At 36.7% G+C, this 17,868-nt stretch overlaps 1 protein-coding gene across 1 annotated transcript in view; it reads right to left on the reverse strand.

The window, feature by feature from the left end:
• Positions 1-17,868, reverse strand: part of LOC110458731 — a 69,732-nt gene that overhangs the window by 26,165 nt on the left and 25,699 nt on the right. Inside the window, exons 12-23 of the mRNA XM_021510613.1 lie at positions 17,370-17,472; positions 15,707-15,824; positions 14,840-14,988; positions 13,836-13,950; positions 12,249-12,394; positions 11,466-11,653; positions 10,923-11,098; positions 8,967-9,056; positions 7,842-8,004; positions 7,351-7,449; positions 6,326-6,497; positions 5,697-5,751 (exon numbers count right to left, since the gene is read on the reverse strand). Coding sequence (XP_021366288.1) covers positions 5,697-5,751; positions 6,326-6,497; positions 7,351-7,449; positions 7,842-8,004; positions 8,967-9,056; positions 10,923-11,098; positions 11,466-11,653; positions 12,249-12,394; positions 13,836-13,950; positions 14,840-14,988; positions 15,707-15,824; positions 17,370-17,472 — 1,574 coding nt within the window. The remainder of the gene's footprint in view (positions 1-5,696; positions 5,752-6,325; positions 6,498-7,350; positions 7,450-7,841; positions 8,005-8,966; positions 9,057-10,922; positions 11,099-11,465; positions 11,654-12,248; positions 12,395-13,835; positions 13,951-14,839; positions 14,989-15,706; positions 15,825-17,369; positions 17,473-17,868) is intronic.

Raw genomic sequence — 17,868 nt, forward strand, 5'->3', positions numbered from 1 at the left:
TAGTACAGTTACACATTGATAATGTTTATGTATAATATGGGTATCCAGGGAGACAAAATGTCAAACACGGATAATGGGTGGTGTTCTGGAAGACAATAGGGCAACCGTAATTAATTTGCATTTATTTTAGTGATTTTTCAAGGACCAATATTTAGTGTCTAGGGACACTGTGATTCAGGGTCAAAAAGATATGCTTGTTATTTTCGCGAAAATAGTTAAAGCGCCTGTTCGGGGAAAAAAATGTCATATTTGCTAAAATGGCATACACATGTTTAAAATACTTCTTTATGAAATATATCGATTCAAATTTTGGTGAAATTCACTCCCTAAGAGTAAAAAATATAAAAAGCTGACAGTCTAAATCTCTCACTTGACCCAGATCAATAATGTAATTTTACCGCATGCGCGTCATCAACAAGTCCATTTATTGTAAACATCGTGGCGAAAGAAAGATGTGTGCCAATTTGCCAAAGCCATTACAGGCACAATGTATCGTCAAAGAACGGTTACAGAGTCCACTACAAATCGCAAAGAAAAAGCAATGGGCGTTGGACAACCCTTTGGAAGCTGCATAGTAGGTCGACAGCTGCTCAACACACGAACACGCAGCGCAGTTCTTCTCGATAAGTGGTAAGTGTGCCCGGCTGTCAACTGTTCGCAATTATAGAACATAAGTTGTATATATTTACTTTAATGAGAATTATTTTGTTGGCAAACGCTACTTTTAAGATGTTATTAGAGCGCACATGTTATCAGTGTCCAGCAAAAGGGGAAATTTATTGGAAAATGACACACCCCATTTACGTCTTGTTTGATTTCAGTGGGGCCCCTTGGAGGGTAATTTCGAACTTTTTAGTGTACAGACAAAACATAATTTTGTTTGGGGCGGTTTTCGTGGTTATTAATTATTTTTAATATTTTACACATGTTTTCATTTAAATGTTAAGTGTTATGATATAAGTAAGGGTTTTCATAACACCAATAAGTAAATTGTAAGGCCTATCAGACGAGTATGATTTATTTATAATTCTCCTACATCTAAGACGTTAGAGCTACATGTATATATGTAATGAAGGACAAAATTAACTACATGAAAATACAGATTATACTCTGCTGATAGTGATTATAACCAAATCTACTGTACATAATTATTTAATAATGTTAATGGATCCTGAATTCATAGAACTTTGTTTATATTGACAATATTGACGGAGGAATGTTTAAAAATGAAGATGAAGATGAAGTTTTTTATAGTGTATATATATGCTGCAAAAATAAATGTTTCAAGTTAAAAGTTCCCTACAAAAGTCGCCGGAAGGGGTTGTGGTGGTGTTTGCTGGTTGATTGCTTTGAAAAACTCTCTGATATTATAGTAATAGACAGTACCTCAATCTGTTTACAGTAAATAAAAAACAAATATTATAACCTCCCTCTCCTTGCATTTAAATAGTTCTCATTGATAACGAGGACTCATGGTAAACTGCATGTTTTAGCCATCCACCTTCCACCCATAATTGGTCCAGGATTAAAGAGAGTGTACATGTGCACGTGTCTCCTATAGTTAATATAACATCGATCACTGGTGGGGTATCGTAAAATTCAGTTAATTTTCAATGATATTTCTTAAATTTTGATAAAAAAAAAGGTATTCGGAGAATATTTTATTTTTCAAGTAATATTTATTTTTACATGTTTTAGGTGTGCTAATTCAGTGACACAAGAAATTCATGGTGCAGTCACTTCCACACCTGATACTTTAATGAGGGAACCTGGCACTTCAATGGAGACACCTACATGTAGTACTTCGCGGTGTAGGAAGGCATAACACACATCTACGGGGGCACCGGTACTGATAACATCCAAACCTGCACATACAGAACCAGTATTCTCCCCATGCTGTTTTTGCAGCATGGCACCATGCTCCTATAATTTCTTGCCATGCTGCTATCCTAGATCTTCTCTGCTATATATTCATAGCAAATCTAAAGTTACCATGCTGCTGTGATTTTACATAGAGTGCTGCTTTAACAGAAATATTGAAATACCATGCTTCTTTCAAAACATTCTGGGGAAAACAGCGAGAACCTAGCCTTTCTGTTGATACAGCAATGCCCAATACCTCAGATAAAGATTAAGTACATGTACATGTATGTATATACTTTCATGGAAAATATCACCCACAATGTGACAAATATATTGTCGTAATATAAGTTGTATGTATACATCACATGTAACACCTATGAAATGTGTATTGTTACTACCGTATGTATATATACAGATGGTAAATTATAATAAAATGGAAACATCGCCTTGAGATCTTAGGTCAAGAATTATAATTGTATTTTGCATTCATTTAATATAATGCCCCCGTATAACTTTGTCTGGGTATACTGTTGTACCCCAATTCCGTCCGCTAATTAAATATTTTCGATTTTTGGGTATATCTCAAAAAGTACAAGTGGTAGGCAAATGAAACTTGAAATGATGTACTATAATGGATAATGCAAAACAAATATGACATCAGGCTGTGTGAAGCTTTACTTTTCTAACATTTTTGGGGTAAAAAACACATAGTTTGTCATTCTTCTTTTATTTTCAAATTGCAGAGCTCAGTCATCTCACTTATCTGATATATCTGGTGTGGAAGCAATGCAATCAGACTTGGAAGTTTATTATGGCAGTATTCAATGAAGTAGCTATCAAAGCAAATACATACAAAAATATTGATGTACAGGTTTACGTTCTACACCAAAATACCAAACATGAAGTTTTTTGTTTTTTTTTCAACATATTTATTTCTTTTTTTTTCACATGTTATTTTACAAAAGACAGTACAAAATCACAACTTGCATACACTCTTTCTCTCGTACTTTGGATATTTAAGTATAATCTTTCGAATTCCCCTCCGAGAAGTGCATTACACATGTAGTACCTGTGTATTTGTGACCGTAGCGGTCTGGAGTTGGAATGGATAATTCAAAATTGGATAATACACATCTCGGGCGCAATCGAATTAGGTACAAGTTATAGGTGTATATATGAATAATACATACTATTTGGTAGATAAGCTATGGTATCATTAAGTTAGAAAAGAGTCTCCATTTTTGGAGAAAGGTATGTTGTTTCCCTTTACATGTTGCGATATATTTTTCCACTTTATAATTGTACACTATATCTCTCTTTACACTTTCTATGAAAAGTGTATCACCTTTAATACGTTGTTTGTAAATGTAATATTTAACAATTAGCATAATAAGGTTCTGCACATAATATGTTTTACCTATTTTCCCAAATATGTTGTTTTGCAAAGTTAATGTAAACAGAGGTTTTTGAGAATATCCAGTTTTCAAGAAGTAGCCAAAGCCTCTCTACATGCTCACATTCAAAAAATATGTGTAGTAAAGTTTCTTCAGATTGTTTGCAGAATGTACAAAGTGTGTTATTTTTTATTTTTAATTTGTGTAAGAAAAGTGTTAGTTGCAAGTATTCTATGTATAATTCTATACTGAAACCACTGCAGAGTCACATCTGTTGTTATATTGAAAACTATAGTTTGTAATTTTATTAATTCAGTATTTTCATCAACACCTAGCACATTTGACCATTTGTCAATATATTTATTAGTGCATTTAATTTTGGAAATAAAAATATCATACAGGTCTCTACTTCCTTTTTTGCTTTTATTTAGTACTTCTATGGTAATTGGAATAAATGGTTGTTGCAAATCAGCCAATGCATTGTTTAAAGTACCTATCAGCCATAAAGGCATAAGTGAGTTTCTCAAGCGGTAGAACACTGTATGAGGTGGGCGGAAGTCATAGACTCGACAAAATTCATCATAGGAATAAAGACGGTTATTTTCTACATGAAGTTTGTAAGTGGGGCAACTTTAAAATGAGGAGAGCTGACAGACAACATTGAATAAGACTTCCCTCATTTATAATTATAACACATGAACAACTAGTTGTTTGAATGAAATGATGAATGTATGATTGAACTTCAGCAATGAGATGGATGGATATATTATGTGAGAAACAAAATATGAATGAATGTATGAATTAATGATTGTCTGAGACTCAGGGTATTGTGTATGAGAGCCCTCCTGCGAGAGGACATTTATTGCAAGGAAGCTGATACCAGGACCCAAACCCTGGCAGCTTTCAATTGTAAATTTAAATCTGGAACAATAAAAGTTTCCAAAAAAATGAAAGCATTTTGAGTTTTTCGGTTCCTTTCATTAGATCAGTAGACACAACAAAGAAACTGTAACTGACAATATTTGTCTAAAACTGAGACTTGTATACAGAGAGACTAGTAACTTGTTCTTTGCCTATACTCCTCGATGTGTGAGGTCATTTAAGACGAGAGGCCCTGAAAGGCCCAATATGCCAGGTATTATATTGCAACTTTTATCGGTAACTACATAATGATTAAAGATGAAAGTATACAAATACATGTATACAGCAAGTTTGATTATAAATGTGACTTTGACCTGGTGACATTTAACTGTAGCCATGTGATTCCTTGCTGGTTTCCAACCAACTCTGCTTTTGGGAGACATAACAATATTCATGTCAACAAAATTAACCTCCGTAACCTTCACCTTTGGTCGTGCAACCCCTTGTTCTATCTAATCTACAACATCCAAGTTTAGAGCCATGAGTCTTACAATGATCCAGTTAAGTTTTAACAGACCTGTATCAATTTGTATTCGCATTTTTGATAACTAAGGGACTTTTAAAATCACAGATTACGTTTGCAATCATTTTATATGTATGAGATAATTATGTGGTTTAAGATTGCATAATTAAATAGTGTAGGGTAATTAGTATGTGTAACTTGTGTACATTATAACATTCTGCTTTCTTGATATCACAATAATGTAGAATAGATTAAAACCCGATCTAAAAAGTGATGTTGTGCATAATAAACATGTCTACAATCAATTGATAGGCCTATTTATCAAAGTTTCAATGACACAGTGTCAATATGCCTGTTTACCTGAAGTTGTAACGTTTCTCTTCGCTTCAAGTTGGGTCTAGATACGTCTCTTGGCCGTTTTGATTATTTAATGAGTATTCCCGACATTCCCAGGCAAACACTTGCTATGTTTTTGCCAACGATATGCTATGATTGCTTCAAAATAGTAAATACAACTTAACAAATGAAACAATGACATTAATGACGGGATTTAGATTGCCCCATCGCTGCATTGGACGACGATTTGCAGTGATTTCCACGTTTATTGACATTATCATCAATACAGTTATATATAACATCGACGGATAGGTAGGGATACTACACTTGCATCATACATGACCTCTTAAATAAATTATTTATATATAATATTGCTGTCTTGTCCGCTAGATGAGTCCTACATGGCTGAGAGACGGCGTGCTATTGTTGATATATTCACTGCCTCGCTTTCGAAACAACCACGTGACATGTATAAATAGATCTGTGCTAAATTTACGCGGGGCTTCCTCGATATTTAAGTGGTCAAAACTGGACATTGCAAGCAGAACTCGACCATCATATTGCCGTGGTATAATTTTTGGAAGACCAGAGAACGCATTTAGACCCATTTATTGTGTATTTTTTCCCCGAACAGGCGCTTTAAGTATTACTAATTTGGGTGATTGTCTATCTTGTTTGGAAGTAAATCAGTTTGTTTGTGTCTTATTATGTTTACTCACATGCACTTTCCTGTAGCCTTGTCACAATCAGTTGCACCGGTACAGTTACATGTGTCTGAAATGAAAGAAAATACAATTTAAAACAATCTGAAACAAAAAACGCATTTGCAGTTTGACTGAACTGAAACAGCTATACCACCTGATAATATTTACTGATCTGCAACAATAAATAACCACATCTGTAAAGTTGTACTTGCCTTAACAAAAGATCCAAAATGTTTTCGTGTCATTTAAAATGGACTTAATTACATGGGGCCAATACGAACACGGGGCAATCTTAGAAGCATGAATGCATTTGTCGTCTCGACCAAGCCCATTTCATTAGTCAAGACCTAAGTCACCAGGGATGAGGTTTGATCCCGGACCAAACCCTTATTACTGTACATGGATGTATTCGCACAGCGCAAATGTAGGTTTATAATGCTTATATCTCTTCTGTTTCAAAATTATGATCCAGGAATATTTGTTAGACTTAGTTGGAATTCATTGGCAAACAGCGTACCTTTTTCACAAAGACATTGTATTTAGGCCTGTTAGTTAAGTGACTTAAACCTATATAGATCAGCTATAATCGGAAAGATTGTTGATGAAGCCAAATAAGCTACAAATAAATAATTTAGGGAACCTACTCAAACAATTGGGTCCAAAATGACCCTCAGGACAGGGTGATTGACACTGCTGGCCGTAGTAACCTGGTTTACACTGACACTGGCCGGTCTGGGATAGACAGGATAAAGAGTTGTTCCTATTACACGAACAGTTTCCCCTGCAGGCACTGCCCCAGGTCCACTCTGCACAAACCTGTAAAAATATGCACAGGTCACCAATAATTCCAAATATTTCACGGTTGAATAAGGGCTCGGATAATCACAGATAACTGTAGACAGAAATTTCCGTTTTTCCAAAAAACAAATCAAAATATGGAGAGGCTAACATAGATATGCCCGACCCCACAAGAGATTTTCAACAGTGTGAAATAAACAGGCCGGACATTATTTCACTGAAAGCATAAGGAAAATGTCGTTTTTCATCCTTATGTTCCTAGATAATCTCCATCTTAATCGGTGCATAGTAGTTTTGCCGCATATAACGATAAACAGCTTAGATGAATAATTTATTAAAGTTTGGTGAAGTGACTCAAAAATGGGATATTGGTCAATTTATCAAACAAACAAATATCTGACATAAGTAACAGTATTGCCTTTAGCCAAGAATAAGGAAAATGTTGATCAATTTCTACAGATTATCCCATTTGAAATTAAAACAAATATCTCAGCGATTTTTAAATACCCTATTTGAGAACCAAAAACCCATTTCCGATCAAGCACTCCAATTTTTAACACATCTTACGACAATACAATGTTGTATCGATATCAAAGTTAGGCTTCAAGGAAATCGTCTTTTAAGCACCAATACTTTGGAAAAAACACATCGGTTTCGCTGCATATGAGACAGATCGAAGAAATGAAAATTACTATAATTTGAAAATATTTCTTTAGAAAACACTTGTTATACGTATGTGTGTGATAGCATTTAAAGGATGACCCTTTTGGACCAGGCGAATACGAAACGACAGTTTGCCTCTTCGTTTATTAAATTTGACCCAGACTATTTTTATTTTCATGTATCCTACTGTGCAAGCTTACGATTATACCTGAGCACAGCCGACGCCAGTGAACCCTGCAGGACAGTCGCAGTGTATTTGCCAGGACGTGACGAATTCGGTGGACAGGGAACATTGACCCCACTTAGGCTAAACAAGGATAGGTCAAGGTCAGATGCATTCAACAACGTTAACCGATTTTTACTTCAACACAGAACTGTATGCTACAACTGCTTTAAATAAACTATTATTATATTTATCAGGGTAATGATTACGCATAAATCGTTGGGCATTAATCCCAAACTGAAGTTTTGTATGATACATATTTATACATAACGTATGCTATATAGACGTTGAATGAAACGTGAGTTTAAAATAAAAAGAGAATAAAATAAAATGATTTAAAGGTTAAAAGATAAGATTAAAACAATATGTATACTTGTCATAGAACATTTGTCTTGTCTTAAAAAGTGGTTTTCCTCAAATTTAACAGCGGAACATTACTCTACGAAATTTTGATAAACTCTATAACAGTAACTTACAGTGGTTGAGTACTGTTCTGCAGTGACACACCAGGGCTCACACTTGGACACGGCACCAGAATGGCCGATAGCGGGACTACTTGGGGGCGGGCCAAACACCAGGATTCGATAAGTACCCCCACACATCTGTGTATTATCTCCAGTACAGGCGGTGTTACATTCGCTGGTTTGAGTAATGCAGTATCGTAATTAAAAAACAGTTCGCTAATTTTCTTTTTAAAAATGTCTCATGCTTTTATGTACTTTTTCTAAATATGATATTGATGTACTTAATACTGATTATTGAGTAGGTAAATGAGTTACCTGCTAAACTACGAGCATAAATCTAAATATTGATATATATGTTTGTTTAGCTAGAGACCAAATACATCTGCTTATCTGTTTATGTTCTGTTTGTATTGCTATTTATATGTGCGTTTGTATAGCTACAGATTAAATAGATAGATAAAGTAACTGTCTTGATGGCTAAATATAAAATCATTAAATGATTTGTTTTTTCTAATTTCAAATCAGATCATAGTGGCTAAATCGATAATTAATTAATCTGGTCATCTATTAAGTTAGCAATAATATACATCTTACATCTTTAAATATAGCAATAGATGATTTATATTTATTTCTAACTAGTGGTAAAATAGATCAACTATAGCCTCGCCTGTTGCTCTAGTGACATAATAGGTAAATAAAATTAATATGAAAAAAGGCAATATTTTTTTATCTTTGACCAAACCCTCAAAGTGATCATATTACACAGTGCAATATATTTGTCTTATTTCACCTTTGACCTTCAGGTCACGGTCATGGCGACTTCATCACAGTGCAGTGTACATCTTCACTGGATAATGCACGCTCATGTCTAATCTTAGTTCTAGACTGATCATGAAATGAAATATCAAAGCTCTGTTTTTTCTATGCTTTAAGTCACAATGTTTGAAAATTATCTAAAATTACCATCTTGAGATCTTACGTTTTGATATGATACCGACACAAATGAAATATGCAGCATAAAACTATGAGATCACCAATGTATTGCCGTCGTTGTGAAAAAACGAAATTGAACTGTAACCTTGATAAACGTTAGATATTTTTAATTTTGATAAAGAGAAAACGTTGTTTAAATCTAACCCGTCTGGTCTCTTTAGTTGCATTTTCAGGTGGTTGTCACAGTAACACTCGTTGTGGTATTCAGTGCCGGAGTATTTGTAGCCCTTTTGTCTATAGAAATAAAATAAAACAAATACAAGCGTTACAATGAAATTAATCTGACAGACATAAATAAATTCTTGCTATATAAAAAAAACACTTAGGGTGTTGAACAAAAGCGTTTCTCAATGCTAATGTAAATTGCCTGTTGAGAACTAAATATACTGTCTACCAACAGTACAGGACTGAAGTTATTGTCTACGTATTTAAGAACTCTCTACAGTCACACTCAACTATCGGTTTGGTTAAAGGTCGTCTAAACTTTGGTTTTGACAGGGAGTCTTTGGTTTGATCGAAGTTAGCTCACCTTAATAATTGAATAAAGGTTAACTCATATGTAGGTGTTACTGAAGGTCACCTTACCTCCCATTTGATTGAAAGTTAGGTATAACGTAGCTTTGGCTGACAGATCAAATCCTCTATGTAAACCTGACAGAAGGTTGAGTCACCTGTACCTAGGTTTGTCCGAAGTTAGATCAACTTAAGGTTGGATAAAATGTTTACTTACATAAAGATTTGCTTGAATGTCAACTTTACTTAGGTTAGACTGAAAGTCAACTCACCTGGAAGTGTTTCATTCTGTACGATCGAACGAAAGTCGATTTACCTGAAGCTTTGATTAAAGGTAATTTCACCTGTAAGTTTGTGTGAATATTAACTTACCTAAAGATTTGTTTAAATGTTTATTACCTGTAGTTTTGTCTAAAGGTAACTTCACATGTACAGTTGTGGGACCGCACAACACACCAAAAATAGCGTGCGCACACCGTGCATACGTCGTTGACACATCGTCCGCACATCGTCCACACATGGTGCGCACAACTGTGCGATTTAGCAATCGTTCGCCCCGTTGTGCGCTTCTCTCCGCACAATTGTGCGATTTGGGATCATTTGTAGATCAAAATTACGGAATGACATAAATACGGAAGGCTTGTATGCGATAATGTACACTGTGTATATATCTGTAATTTCTCATCACAATAATCAAGATTATACAATTTCACAATGCGTGTTACACAGTATTACAGCGACCGTTAGGCTGTCAAGAATGGGTTTGGCTCCAAGGTAACAGAACAGGTATATAACAATTATATGAGTGTTCGGAGTTTTACCTGACCAGTGCCTGACACAAAGAGCTGATATGCGATACCGTTTGACCGTATTGAATAGTATTTGTTATTTGCATTCGTTTGCCTATAGCTCCCCTTCACCTGGATGTTCACACCCCCGGCCTAACCCGACGAGTTACGTAAGTGCCCTAGACGGGGAGAAAACTACGGTCCAGTTACATATACAAAGTGGTTATGTTAACCTGTAATATGGGATTGTGTTGTAATTTTACATGTGTCGATTAAGTTTGTTTAAAAATACAGAAAACACAATTTCTAAATATAAGAATGTATAGACAGAAAGATAAGTTTATAGATGTTGCTAGAATATAGAAACAAACGTAAACATCAAGTGTATATGTTTAAACACGAAACCGTATAAATTGTTAAAGCATTCCTCAATTTACACCAACCACGATTGTTATCGCACAACGTCCGTCCATCGTGCGCACAGATGTGCGCAAGCAATGATCGTCCAGCTTTTTATCGTTCGCCCATCGTGCACACACCGTTCACACACCGTGCACACATCGTGCGCACACCGCACATCGTGTAACGTTGTGCGATCCCACAACTGTAGGACTAAGGATTAACTAAATGTCATTTATAACCTTTATTTTCGACTGAAAATATATTCATCATCATTACTGTTTTGCAAAAGTTCGTCGCTTGCCTCTCATTTCGAATATTATAATGGGCGACTCAAATGTAGATTATTTTGTCATATCTACAATGAGTAAACTTATAGTCTTTATTGACTAAGCAATACCTGCATAAAGAAATACACTTCTCTTGGGTCAAACTCTGTTTCTGGGCATTGGTTAGACCGGCTGCTACTGATAACATTCTGTAGGTTGTGTTGTCTACAAAGCAGCCACGGAGCACCTCGTTACCGTACTGGGTAGTTGCTAAGTTAATCGACTGCTGGCCAGCTTGACTGTGATCCTGTAAGATTTGATAGAAACTGTTTAAAGAGGTTGACTACAAACAATGCAAGTCTAACAGTACAGACTAAAGCAGGTCGAAATTTAAAGGTATACTATGTCAAAGTGCAATATAAATAGTAGTATAGCGACAGTTGAGTAACAACTACTGCCTATTCGTTCGGATGTGAAAGATGTGTAGAACAGTATACGTGTTAGGTTGTAAGATGTGTAAACCTACTCTATACTTGTTATGGCATACGAGGTTGTGTTTACCTTTACTTGTTATATAGTGTGTTGTTGTGTAGACCTATATTTGTTATATCGTGTGATGTTGTCTAGAATTACTGTTTGTCTATTTGATGTTTTGCGGTGTTATGGCCACCTACCGGGTACTCGTTCTGTAGTGTGGCAGTCGTGTAGATTGCAGAGGTTTTTCTGGTATACCGCTCATCGCCCGTGTAGGTGACATACTCTAAACGGACACGCCCACTGCCACCTACCCCACCAGCATTACTGACAGGGGCGTAACCTCCATTACCTCCTGACACATCTAACTTCCATCGACCCGGTAAACCTATAGATTTAACATGTACACATGATAAGCCCATTGACGGAATCCGACAAATGATGATGTTTTATGGTTTGATATCAAATGCATATGTTTACCTCCCAGGATGTATTCCAGGAGGTACAGGCAAACACATTTCCTTTTTAAAACGTTGGGAACCAAAGAGATCAAAATCCCTTCATGCATACTAAGGAGTAGGATATTAAAGGTTTTTCTCATTTGTCTTACTTTGCCGAAGAGGGTTTTTTACTTCAACATACATAGTATTAAGTCCCTATGGACAATGGATGTAAGAAATCTAGTAAACTTCCGTTCCCGGTGCCGATTCATCCTCATTTTATTGGCTTTATCCCCCTCCCTTATACCACTGTTAAAACATTGCAACTATGAGTCAGAAAGTGTTTAGCAACATGACAGTATCTTAGGTAAATCATACACACATACATGGTTAACGTGCTGAAGTATTAAAACAAATATTAACTTGGCTGATCTGGAGCTATTCTTATTTTTACTCTAGACCGAGTGAAATGTCCTTACTGATGAAGATAAACTTGATATCCTTACTGTCTTTAATGTCCCCACTTCTAGCATATATACTTACCGATGGAGATGGTCTTGGCTGATATAAGGATACTTCCCCCACTTCCCCCGCCCCCTGGGCCAGATTCGTCCCAGCATGCTGTTGCATTTTGACTGGAGCACGTTAAACTTCCTACCTGTGTCGAGGTGCACGGACGTGGACACCAACTGTTGAACATTAAACAAGACATATTTAAAACTCACGAAACAAATGTTCTGTAGATCAATGCTTTAATGGTACTATTCATATATAAACCTATTTTATACATTTCTTTACCTTATTTATGTTTAGGTGGCCAAATGTCTTTGAAACCTATATATTTATCCTCGTATGGTGTTACCTCAATATAACTGTACCACTGTCAGATGGCATTAATATCAGCTATAAATTACATAACCCGATTATTGATGTCATCATTATCACGACATTATAGGTAACGTTGGGTACCGCTGACGTGCCATGGACAAATGACTGTTCTAGAAAATCACCAATATGGGCTAATCATCGAAGTTTTGTTTTGTTCTGAAATATCAACTTATTCCAAAAATCTTTTAACTGCTCTCAGTTGGCATTTATACTGGGTATGAATGCCAGCAGTTAGCAGTTCAGTGATTAAATGGTAAAGCCCTTTATAATTCAAACAAATAATATTATCATTTCCTATTAACATTTGTTGCCTTACATACATAATAAAAGTATCATCTTCGACTTTAGGTGTTAAATATACGTTCCTTATCTCCATTTTGTCTTTCTGTTTGTATCACACAACTTCTGTACGCATCCCTATAGCATTGCAATGCTATTACATTTTATTGTTTAAACTGCTAATGAACCTGTGCACCCTTACCTGTTTACATCACTGAAGGATTACTATCGTAACTGTTTTATATCACACAACATTGATTATCTTTCTTTCTTACCACATAACCAAGTTACTGTAACTTTCAGTTTGCCTGATAACTTCCCAACATATATAAGGTTATATCTTTACTAGGCTGAAGTGGCATATCATCTCGTTACAGTACTTCCTACTATCAATATATAAGGTTGTATGTTTACCAGGTTGGAGTGTCATATCATCTCGTTCCTTCCTACTATTAATATAAGGTTGTATGTTTACCAGGCTGGAGTGTCATACCATCTCGTTACTTCCTACTATTAATATAAGGTTGTATGTTTATCAGGCTGAAGTGTCATATCATCTCGTTCCTTCCTACTATTAATATAAGGTTGTATGTTTATCAGGCTGAAGTGTCATATCATCGCGTTCCCTCCTACTATCAATATAAGGTTGTATGTTTACCAGGCTGAAGTGTCATATCATCTCGTTACTTCCTACTATCAATATAAGGTTATATGTTTATCAGGCTGAAGTGTCATATCATCTCGTTACTTCCTACTATTAATATAAGGTTGTATGTTTATCAGGGTGAAGTGTCATATCATCGCGTTCCCTCCTACTATCAATATAAGGTTATAACTTTACCAGGCTGAAGTGTCATATCATCTCGTTACTTCCTACTATCAATATAAGGTTATAACTTTACCAGGCTGAAGTGTCATATCATCTCGTTACGTCCTGCTATCAATATAAGGTTGTATGTTTACCCGGCTGAAATGTCACCCTGTCCACGTTCGCCAGTGGCTATGACTTTTCCAGTGATCTTTACACTTAGCTCCGCCTTTAGACTGATGGCACCTCCACCATTGCCGCCCTTACCACCTACAAGAGGAATCAACAAGTCTACGTATATTAAAGTTACAATTATTATCCAATCAATTTGTTTAAGATCGATAATGTCAATGTTAATTAGGGAAATATTGTAGAAATGTGGCGGCAAATACGCTGAATAGCCTGATGTAAGCTGACAGCATGTGTGGCGGACAATAAGCTAGATATCCTGGTGTAACCTGACAGAAAGAACATTTGCACCACTAGTACAGACGTTACATTGAATAACATTTTCATTCCGTTGACTAGTCTTCCGTTCCGTTGACGGCGAGGTTCGTTAACCTGAATATTTCGCTATATAGATACTTACCGGTAGGGTTGTCGGTGAGGTTTGTTAACCTGATTATTTCGCTATATAGATACTTCCCGGCAGGGTTGTCGGTGATGTTTGTTTACCTAATTATTTCGCTATATAAATACTTACCGGTAGGGTTGACGGTGAGGTTTTTTAACCAGAGTATTTCGCTATATAGATACTTACAAGCAGGGTTAACGGTGATGGTTGTTTACCTAATTATTTCGCTATATAAATACTTACCGGCAGGGTTGACGGTGAGGTTTGTTAACCTGAATATTTCGCTATATAGATACTTACCGGCAGGATTGACGGCGAGGTTTGTTAACCTCATTATTTCGCTATATAGATACTTACCAGCAGGGTTGACGGTGAGGTTTTTTAACCTGATTATTTCGCTACATAGATACTTACCGGCAGTGTTGACGGCGAGGGTTGTTAACCTGATTATTTCGCTATATAGATACTTACCGGCAGGATTGACGGCGAGGTTTGTTAACCTGATTATTTCGCTATATAGATACTTACCGGCAGGGTTGACGGTGAGTTTTTTTAATCTGTTTATTTCGTTATACAGGTACTTACCGGCAGGGTTGACGGTGAGGTTTGTAGAGCTGCCCCCACTGCCGCCACCTGACCCCATGAAAAGGTCACTGAGCGCGCTGTCCCCATACATTTGGCCTGAACCTCCGAATCCATTACTATTTTTGCTCGTTAGCCTGTTTATATATGATCTGAATAAAAGATCAAAATATGTTAATACTTTCCCTGGCTTTATATCACTTTCCTGTCGGTCATCCCTAAGTGGAGAATTATGCATCATACAGTGACATTTCATAAATAATACAATGATGTGTCAACATATCATATATCAAAATGCCGAATATTATGCATTATAACTACAACCGGACTTTTTTTTTTCTATACGATTGAAGGTAATGGATCTCCTATAAACCAACAGATTTGATAAATTAGACTTTCCTGCATTCCATTAAAACATTGTGATGCCAACCTTTGCATATTGCCATGTATTATGTTGACGGATTACCATACAATTTTTTGACGTTTTGCCTTGTTTTCTGTTGAAAGATGGGTTATTTATCGAATGTTATTATTAAAGATTGTATGCCTCCATTCTGAACAAAATCTTGTGTTTAAAGAGAAGACGGTTTTGAATTAAGTTTTCAAAACTTTCCTTATATCTTTTGTTTGCCTTACTATACATGGAATTCGTGTAAAATCGTTATTAACAACACTCAAGAAAACGAAAATCAAGGCAATATATCAAATTTGAGAAACATCTATTTTACGATATACTATTTTATTAGATAAAGACATTTAAGAGAGTGAGAAAAAAATGAGATCTAGGTTTTGAGAAATATCTATTAAGATGTGACTTCATAATTGTGTGCACTGTGTTTAACCATCATGAATATACAATGTAGAACTCACGCTCCACTGCCGTATCCTGCCCCTCCCCCAGGTTCGCCGCGATGGTCAGACTGACCGGATCCTCCCAGTCCTCCTCCTCCACCTCCTCTGTTGTCCTGGGTACTTGTCTTACCTAAACCTGTAAATTAAATTCTATTTATATAAACCACTACATAGTAATTTTATTAAACTGAACCGTAAATACAACTTGTCGCACACAACACTACTAAAACATCTCTTATACAAACCTGTCAACGCATTTTGTCTTATTCGAAGCCAGAAATACACTTCAAAGATTACAGAATGTCAAAATAGGGTCAATAGTTCCATATTATACTTTGAAATACAGAGGTAATTTAACATGCACGACCTAAAACAATTATGATAAAACAATTTGATGAAAGGTTTAAATACGAGTAATTGTGTACTAAAACCGTACAATGGGGCATAACTTGGGCATAATGCCAAACAGACAATTTTGAAAATAAACTGGGTTTATCAAGTTAATCACGACTTATGTAGAACATCTTCATTCAATAATTGCGTCGCATCTTTGAAACGCATGCAGGAGCATACTAATTCCAAATTCGACAATATTACGGGGTTACAAGACGTCAAAAATAGTTGCCGCTTTAACAGAAATTATGTTGAAGAACTTGATATCTAAAAGTAAAATTTGTCATGTCTTATACACACATAGAAAGGCAAGTCTTACCCAATATGTACATACAATGTACTACTTCCATTACATAACACTGTTGTTGCATTTGTCTTACCGAATTATTAATAACTCGTTGTATTATCAAAACCTGTAAACATATTTTACTTAAAGGACGCCTTCCATTTTACTTTTAGGAATTTAACAAAGGCAATCGAACGCCTGTGAGTTATTTCAAGGGTTTGGTTCCAGATCTTCCGTGCCAAGGTTATGTACCTAGATCCGTCTATGGCAAGAATTTTAAAAGATATCTGAACCTAAAGCAAGCCATTATTTGAGCATGATTTGTTCATTTAGATGTAAGTTAGAGTAGGTTGCCTTTCAGATGCTGTTAACAATGGTTGGACTCCCAATTAGTCCACATACTTAGGTAGGACTCCCCTTGCTGGCCTGTGACCCCGCCCTTTCTAAAAAGCTCCACATACCTTGATAGGACGCCCCTAGCTGGCTTGTAGCTCATATCCTAGCCCATATTGTCCACGTTTCCGGGTAGGACACCCCCCCCCCCCCTCTCTGTAGACCCAGAATTCTGCCCATATTCCCAACGTACCTGCGGGGGAATCCTCCTGCTGGCATGTAGCTCCGTCCTTCCAATATTGTCCACGTACCTGGATAGGACTCCTTTGTCTGTTTGTAGCCCTTGCCCTTTGCCCATATTCCCTAATACCTGAGGAGGAATCCCCTTGCTGGCCTGGAGCCCCGTCCTTCCCATATTGTCCTCGCACTTGGGCAGGACTCCTCTTGCTTGCCTGTAGCCCCTGCCCTTGTCCATATTATTCACGTACCTGGATAGGTCGCCCCTTGCCAGTCTAAAGCCCCTGTTCTTTGCCCATATTCCCCGCGTACCTGAGGTGAAATTCTCTTGCTGACTTGTAGCCCCTGCATTGCCCATATTGTCCACGGAACTGTGGAAGGACTCCCCTTACTTGCATATATCCCCCGTCCTTGACCATATTGTCCACATACCTGGGTAGGACTCCCCTTGCTGGCCCGTAGCCCCCGCCCTTGGCCTAGATCCACCTCTATATCCTGCAGCATTGGCGCTCAATGTGCCAGCAATCAGGATGTTCTGCAAAAGATAGCGATGGCACTTCATGAAAAAGATTTCTTGTACCTCGTAACGTTACGTGTATTTAAACTTTCAAAGAACGATTAACACACACACACACACACACACACACACACACACGTGATTGCACCTTTAAAGGGCCGGTTTCCAAAACGGCCCCTTCTCTGATTCAAATTTCCTGTTGGTGGTGCATTGCCCATGCCGTTGTGGTCACAAATATATAAAGTATAAAGATTTAGGTCACTTGGTTTGTTTTTTATGGCTCCACAACGTTGTACCTTTCAGAAGCTGTCTAAGTGTTGATAAAATGTGCATGTTATGTAAAATATTAATGAAAATCTAATCAAATGATGGTCACCGTAAAGAATACATTCATGGCATGATTGTGACAAAAAA

Source organism: Mizuhopecten yessoensis, unplaced genomic scaffold (assembly GCF_002113885.1).
Source record: "Mizuhopecten yessoensis strain PY_sf001 unplaced genomic scaffold, ASM211388v2 scaffold9727, whole genome shotgun sequence".
Taxonomy (NCBI): domain Eukaryota; kingdom Metazoa; phylum Mollusca; class Bivalvia; order Pectinida; family Pectinidae; genus Mizuhopecten; species Mizuhopecten yessoensis.